Source organism: Eurosta solidaginis, chromosome 2 (genome assembly GCF_040869045.1).
Source record: "Eurosta solidaginis isolate ZX-2024a chromosome 2, ASM4086904v1, whole genome shotgun sequence".
NCBI lineage: Eukaryota > Metazoa > Arthropoda > Insecta > Diptera > Tephritidae > Eurosta > Eurosta solidaginis.
Genome location: NC_090320.1, coordinates 77157907 through 77166436, shown reverse-complemented (window position 1 = coordinate 77166436; position 8530 = coordinate 77157907). Strand labels below are relative to the sequence as shown.

General features: G+C 40.0%; 1 protein-coding gene across 5 annotated transcripts in view; it reads right to left on the bottom strand.

The window, feature by feature from the left end:
- Positions 1 to 3252: 3252 nt before the first annotated feature.
- The window catches only part of Pax (Paxillin), a 155475-nt gene continuing 150197 nt past the window's right edge, over positions 3253 to 8530 (bottom strand). For all 5 annotated transcript variants that reach the window (XM_067765823.1, XM_067765821.1, XM_067765820.1 and 2 more), the window contains one exon: positions 3253 to 5009. In XM_067765823.1, the coding sequence (XP_067621924.1) occupies positions 4743 to 5009 (267 nt within the window). In that variant the 3' untranslated portion in view covers positions 3253 to 4742. The remainder of the gene's footprint in view (positions 5010 to 8530) is intronic.

The window sequence follows — 8530 nt, the reverse complement described above, 5'->3', positions numbered from 1 at the left end:
ATTTACTAGCCTTTACCCGCGGCCCCGTCCGCAAAGAGAAAATGAAATATATGGGCTATTCACGTTAGCCTGCTTATCAAGTTATCTGTTTAAAAATTTGTGTCTGTCTAATCCAATTTATTTTTTTATTGCTCAATGTAAAAGTGAGTGGCTGGTGATCAGTGAAAATTACAACCTTTGCAGATCCATATAAGTAGTTTCGTAAGGAAGTGAGGGCCCAAATTATTGCCAGCATTTCTTTTTCATTTGCGGCGTAGTTCTCCTCAGTTTTATTTAGTGATCGAGATATGAAAGTTATCGGTTTCCCCGATTGTTCAAGGACGGCACCTAGAGCATAGTTTGAAGCGTCTGTGGTGAGGTGGAATTCTTCTTTGAAATTAGGGTACGATAGTATGACTTCTTGCGATGTTAATGCTGATTTTATTTTATTGAAGGCATCAATAGCGTCGTTATCGAACACAACCGTCTTTTTGTTGGAAGAATTTTTGGACGCATGTCCATCTTCCCCTCTTAAAATCGAGGTCAGAGGTTTTGCTAGCTTAGCGTAATCTCTGATGAAGCGTCGATAATAGCCCGAGAGGCCAAGAAAAGATCTTAGGTCTTTCAATGTTCGTGGACATGGGAATTCTTGAATGGCTTTTACTTTAGCGGGATTGGTCTTTATACCTGTGGGGGATATGATAAATCCTAAAAATTCGACTTCTTGACGAAAAAATTCGCACTTGTCGAGCTGGACTTTCATGTTCGCTTTTTCTAGCGTATGAAAAATTTTTCCGACGTTTTGAAGATGGCTTTGTTCGTCTTTGCCAAACACTATTATATCATCTATGTAGACATAACATATTTTTCCTATGTGCTCCTTCAATATATCGTCGAGTGCGCGCTGGAAAATAGAGGGTGCGTTCTTTAGTCCGAACGGAAGTCTTGTGAATTCGTACTTCCCGTTGTTAATCGAAAATGCTGTCTTTTCAATGTCTGATTCCTTTAATGGAATCTGATGGAAGCCACTTTTCAGGTCGAGAACGGAAAAATATTTGTTGTTTCCCAGCTGTGAGATAACCTCATTGATTTCTGGGATTGGGTATCTGTCAGCTATTGTTTGAGTGTTAAGTTTTCTGTAATCTATTACTAGTCTATATTTTCTTTGTCCTGATGCATCAATTTTTTTTGGCACAACCCACACGGGTGAGTTATATGGTGAACGGGATGGTCTGATGATTCCATCTTTTAGTAGATTTCCTATTTCTTTTGTTACGAAGTCTCTCATAGCAATGGGGTATGGGTAGTATCTTGTATAGACTGGGGTATCAGAGGAGGTCCTGGTTTCTCCTACTACTGTAATGGTGTATGTTAATTTTTCATCGGGCTCTGTAAAAAGATGTGGATAACGTCTAGTCAAATGGTGTATGTGTTGTTTTTGTGTAGCTGTCATATGGTCAGTTCTAATGTCAATTTTATTAACGGTTGGAGAAAGTGTTTGTCTAATTTTTATTCTTAGGCCATTACCTAATGTCAGGGTATCGTCGCGTATATTTATTGGATTTATATATTTATTGGATATATTATATCATGGAACTTGGGGATGGGGAGGGAGGGGATGGCTTGAAGGTTTAATGTGGCCACATAAATTGTTCCCGAGATGGTCGGGCTAGCTCCTTAATGGTGCTGTGGTACCGGAGCGTATCGGATCTGTATCCGGCAAAGCCTTCGGGGAGTGAGTGGGGAAAGAGTGTTATGACTGCAATAAATTCGTAGTGTAATGCTAATGAAAGTGTGATGCAATCAAAATTTAGGGCACTGTCCCCAACTATGTTAATTGGTTAAAATCTTATCTATCCCCGACATACATAATAGCCGTGTTTTTTTTTACAAGCGTATACGTTTACGTTTGCGCATAAAAAAACGCTTATCCTCGCTTAAATAATTTGCTACAATTTCAGAGGTGTAAGCTTGACGGTTAGCATACAATATAAAGTTGAAGCGCAAACATCTATAGATGTAAAAAAAAACACAGCTAATGTATGTCCTGATTGCAATGTGTCCCCACTTGACAGCAACCACCTTTTTAATTGCAATGTGGAACCAACGCCTCTTAACACCCTTCTCACTCTGGTACGCACCTGTTGAAACTGCAAGTTTGCTTGGACCCCCGTTAGAAGATATTGATGACAATTGTGCGAGTAGTCGCGCCCATTGAATGGGGCGAAGCACTATTAACACAACAATAACAGAAACTTTTACAGGGTACCGACAATGTGTTTTTTTTTTATATTTTTCGGGGTCACAATAGTGAGACAAGTTTTATCGTCGGTTTATGTGAACAAAAAATTGTCCTTTTCTATATTAATATATAAAAAACATGTGTCACATTTCGGCCGCGATGGACTCCTAAACTACTGAACCGATTTTGAATTTGTTTTTCACCCCGTGTGTAGTTTGATCTAACTTGAGACATAGGATAGGTTATATCTCAGTTTATATTTTATTATTATTTTATTGCAAATTTTTTGATTTGTTTATACGTAATAATAAAATGTTACGTATACGCAGTGGCACTCATATTTTCAGGTGGTGCGGATATACTTCCGTGTAATTGCTTGGTGTTTAATTAAACAACCTGCTTATCAATAAAAGATATTATAGCGAATGATATCAAGTATAGCACATCACCAGGCCCGCCAAGAGGAGGGGAGGGTTCTGAGGGGGCCCGCGATTTAGAGGTACTATGACATTTTTTTTAATTCAGGGGAGTCTTTAGTTGTGTAGAGGGTAATTTTCATACCCCTGGGTGACTAGGGTCTCCAGATATAGGCCAAAACGTGGGCAAGTGAATGCCTAGACAGTGTTTATACAATATGGATATCAAATGAAAGCTGGTGATGAGTGCTTTAGTACAGAGTAATATATTATCCAGAGACGGACTGGGACTGAGACTCGGAGTGGGACTGGGACTGGGACTGGAATAAAATACATACCACCCTCTGGGGCAGGCAATAAGGGATGCAGAAGAATGAGAAGAAATTGAGATGAGAGAAAAGAGAGGAGATTGAGAAAGAGATAGAATGAGACGAAGATGGAGATAGATGAAGCGAAAAAGACGGAGGGAGGAGTGAATAAAAGGATTAGAAAAAGTGTAGAGGGGGAGGGCAGAGTTAGATGGAAAAAGCTTATTAAAATGTATGCAGATAGGCCAAATTTAGGGCAGAACAACGTGTGCCGGGTCTTCTAGTAATGAAATAAAAAAAATCTCTGTTTCGTTATAAATGTATTTATTAAAACTTCGTCCCATTTTCTATTTTTTTAATCATTTTGAATTAAATGCCGGTGATAATTTTAATATAATAACAATTGTTACACTTTTTTATTTAACTTCAGCATTTTTAAATATAAACGGAACAGTTATTATATCGACTTAGAAACAGTGAATTATAAATTGTTATAGCTTACAAATTTAACACAATTTTGTTAACGTTAATAAAAAGATCAAATAAATGTCGTAGGATAATCGAATAACTCAGGCTAAACATAAAATATGCCAACAAAAAGAAATAATCCAAAGCAGACAACAATTTTGTAAAGCTTAACAAGTAGCCCAACTAACAGCTGATCGCTCAAAATAACACACACAGACACATAAATATAACTATCGTTCATATTACGAAAATTTATAAGAAAATTCAGGTTAAATTTTTAAACAGACATAAATAATTTTGGAATATATAGCATTTAGGGCACCTCATTTCCAGTAATTAAGAGGAAATGCTTGCTTATATCCAAGTATTTAGTTATTTGTTCTACATTTATCTGTAATATTGATACAAGTAGTAAATTCTAGAAGAACAAACGCCTAGAAGTATGCGAACGAGACATCAAATAGTATAAAAGGAGCTAAAGCTGAGTAATCAGTAATTAGTTTGATTTAAGCAAGCTATTGGTTGTGAAGTATCAGTGTTATTGTGAAGTACTTTAATAAAGCTCATTTTGCATTATTGAATATTAGAGTTATTTATTCAACAGTTTAGCGATACAAACGTTAGCAAAAAGAAGAGGAATTGCCCTAAACTCGTTACAATTAAAGATTGAACAATGCAACTCTGCTCTTCCTCCTGTTCTTCATTCCACTGCATTCGACTGCCTTCTTTTACTGCCTTCCACTCTATTAGCAACATAACTTCAATTTAAGGTGCCAAACTATATGGTAAACAATGAACAAAAAGTTTCTGAAATTTGCTTATTTAAATTTTTGTTTATGAATCACAAGTTTAAGTGTAGGTAATACCAAAAGCAATGAAAACAAATTTTGATTTCAGTTCAAAACCTAAAAAGCGATCAGAGTGTTGTCTTTCTTATCTTATTTCTCATTGTTGGAATTTATTAGACATGTGAAGTTTAAGCATTAGCATTTGGAAATTAAAAATGTATACAAATCATTTACAATTATCTATTTAAGCATTATAGTACAATTTAAATTATAGTTTGGCTCTTTAATTTTTTAATTGCTGTTTTCAACGTTTTGTTTGCCGTTATTTTAGAATATGAAAAAAAATATTTAGAATTTACAAAAAGTTACGAATTCTCTGCAGAATAAACAATTTAGATAGTCCTTAAAAAAAAACAGCCACAATCTACATAATATTTATACATATAAGTTTTGTATGTATGTATCAAACGTACGTATCTAATATCATAATCGTGACTGTTTGGCGCTCCATCATTTAAATTCATAAATTTCAGTTAGCTGCTTATCCGAAAACCTTTTCGAAACATTCGTGGCAATATGGCTTATCATTTTGTTCCTTAAACGTACCCTTATTGAGTTGCTTCAGACAGAAGGCGCATACAAAGTGTTCTGGATGGAACTTCTTAAACATGGCTGTAATGCAGCGACCTGTTATTGGTTTGGAGCAACCAGCGCATAGGGAACCACGTTGGGCGTGATAATGTGTCTCACAGTAGGGTAAACCTTCGTGATCGAAGAAGGAGCCACCTTGGAAGGGCCGCCGGCAGTCCTATAAAAGAAACGAAAATGATGAGTAAAATTTTTATGGTGAAACGCTGATTCATTTATATTTATTTACTAGCCTTTACCCGCGGCCCCGTCCGCAAAGAGAAAATGAAATATATGGGCTATTCACGTTAGCCTGCTTATCAAGTTATCTGTTTAAAAATTTGTGTCTGTCTAATCCAATTTATTTTTGTAATTGAGTAAAAAAAAGAACTATATGAGCTGATAACCTGATAGGATCCCCAAATGATCCCGAAATTATCCAGAAAAAGCCACGAAATGACCCCGACGCTATCGCGGACGGATCACGAAACCCATACAGAAACGCCCCGGAAGGGTCTCCAAAAGTTCCCGAAATAGTCCCAAAAACCCGAAATGACAACGACACGATTCTAGACTTATCCAGAGAACCACACAGAAATGATCCCTGAAGGTACCAAAGTGATCCCGAAATAGTCCCGAAAAAGTTCCGAAATTACCCTGACGGGCTCCCGGACGGATCTCAAAAACCATCCAGGAAGGGTTCCTAAATTATCCCGACATAGTCCAGAAAAAGCTCCGAAAAAGTTCCGAAATGATCCCGAGGGATCCACAACGGATAGCGAAAACCATAGAGAAATGATTCCGGAAGGGTCCCAAAATGATCCCGAAATAGTCCGAAAATGACCCCGATGGAATCCCACACGGATCCAGATGTGATCCCGGAAGGGTTTCAAACCTATCCCGAAAAAGTAACAAAAAAAATTTCAAAATGAATCATACGGCATCCTGGACGGATCCAAAAATGATCCCAACATGGTCCCGAAATGACCCTGGTGGATCCGGCAAACGATCAAGAATTGATGGCGGAAGGGTCCTCAAATGATAGTCCCGAAATGACCCTGAAGGGATCCCGGACGAATCTCGAAAACCATCCAGAAATGATGCCGAACGGGGAACCCAAATTATCCCGAAAAAGTCCCGAAATGACCCCGACGGGATCCCGGACGGATCCCGAAAACCATTCAGAAATGATGTCGAAAGGGTGCCCAAATGATACCGTATTAGTCGAGCAAAAGTCCCGAAATGACCCCGACGGGATGCCGGACGGATCCCGAAACCGATCCAGAAATGATTACTGAAGGGTCCCCAATTGATAGCGAAATAGTCCCGAAATGATCCCGGAATAGTCCCGAAAAAGTCCCAAAATAACCCCGACGGGATCCCGGCGGATCCCTAAAACTATACAGAAATTATCCCGGAAGGGTCCCAAAATGATCCCGAAATAGTCCCGAAATGACCCCGGCGGGATCCCGGACGGATCCCGAAAGCCATCCACAAATGATCCCGGAAGGTTCTCGATATGACCCTAACGGGAATACAAATAAGTTGAGGCTAATTATAAAACCATGTTAATAAGGCAGCAGGTGCATTTGAGCGAATAAAAAGTTACAAAGGAACATACAGGTAAAGCTAATAAAATCGTGCTAATATAAACAATTGAAGGAGGGCGGTTGGCGGGAGGAGACGGAGACGGAGAGCACCACCGATCGTTTTTCCAAAATTGTTTAGATCTCCATCTGTATGAGCCAGATACCAGAAATGACTGATTTAGGAGAACATTTATATTGAGTTATAACAATTTATAGATTTTACATCAGAGGGGGTGAGAAGGGGGGAGGGGGGACGGAGGGTGTCACTGCTCATTATGTAAGCCCTCGACTTATGTGACCCATTGAGTCTGTAACATTGGTGAAGGCCCGTATAGGCAAAGTTATGTGTAAAAATTATTAAAAAGTATTTGTTCGAAGGGGGTCGTGGGTCCCCTACACCCCTTTCCATGTTCGAAAAAAATTTCGCTAGTAGACTATTGTCTGTGTCACAAATTTCATCAAAATCCGTGTAGCCGTTCTGGCGTGAGTCAGTCACAAAGACGAAAAAATACAATAATTAAATTATAACTGTTCCTAGGGGGCGGGGACCTCCCCCTTTTCAAAAAAGTATAGCTAGTAGATCCTTCCAGACTATTGGCTATATGCGTGCCAAATTTCATCCAAATCGGTTCAGCCGTTCTTGCGTGATTGAGTCACAAAGACAAACATACAACATCCAAACTTTCCCATTTATAATATACTAGCCTTTACCCACGGCCCCGTCCGCAAGGAGAAAATTAAATATATGGGATATTCACGTTAGCCTGCTTATCAAGTTATCTGTTTAAAAAGATGTTTCTGTCCAATACATTTTATTTTTGTAATTGAGTAAAAAAAGAACTAAATGAGCTGATAACCTGACAGGATCCCCAAATGATCCCGAAATTATCCAGAAAAATCCACGAAATGACCCCGACGCTATCGCGGACAGATCCCGAAAACCATTTAGAAATGCCACGGAAGGGTCTCCAAAAGTTCCCGGAATAGTCCCAAAAAACCCGAAATGACAACGACACGATTCTAGACTTATCCAGAGAACCACAAAGAAATGATGCCTGAAGGGTACCAAAATGATCCCGAAATAGTCCCGAAAAAGTTCCGAAATGACCCTGACGGGCTCCCGGACGGTTCTCAAAAACCATCCAGAAAATATCCAGGAAGGGTCCTTAGGGGATCCACGACGGATCGCGAAAACCATACAGAAATGATTCCGGAAGGGTCCCAAAATGATCCCGTATTAGTCCCGAAAAAGTCCTGAAATGACCCCGACGGGATCCCAGACGGATTCCGAAAACTATCCAGAAATGATGCCGGAAAGGTCCTCAAATGATCCCCTAATAGTCCCGAAATGACCGACGGGATCTCGAACGGACTCCTAAATGACCCTGACGGGATCCCGGACAGATCTCGAAATCCATCCAGAAATGATCTTGGAAACCCAAAATAATCCCGAAACAATATCTGAAAAGTCCAGAAATTACCCCGACGGGATCCCTCACGGATCCCAAAAACTATCCAGAAATGATGCCGGAATGTCCTCAAAAGATCCCCTAATAGTCCCGAAATGACCGAAAACCATCCAGAAATTATGCCGGAAGGGACCCCAAATGATCCCAATACCATACAGAAATGATGCCGGAAAATACCCCAAATGATCCCCAAATAGTCCCAAAAAAGTTCCGAAATAACCCGGAAGGGATCCCGGACGGATCCCGAAAACCATCCAGAAATTATGCCGAAAGGGTCCCCTAATGATCCCCCAAATCATCCCGTATTAGTCAAGAAAAAGTCCTGAATTGACCCCGTCGGGATCCCGGATGGATCCCGAAAACTATCCAGAAATGATGCCGGAAGGTAACCCGAAATAGTCCCGAAATGACCCTGACGGGATCCCGGACGGATCCCTAAAACCATCTAGAAATGGTGCCGGAAGGTACCTCAAATGATCCCGAAATAGTACCGAAATGACCCCGACGGGATCCCGGACGGATCCCGAAAACCATCTAGAAATGATGCCGGAAGGTACCCCAAATGATCCCGAAATAGTCCCGAAATGACCCCGACGGGATACCGGACGGATCCCGAAAACCATCCAGAAATGATGCCGAAAGCG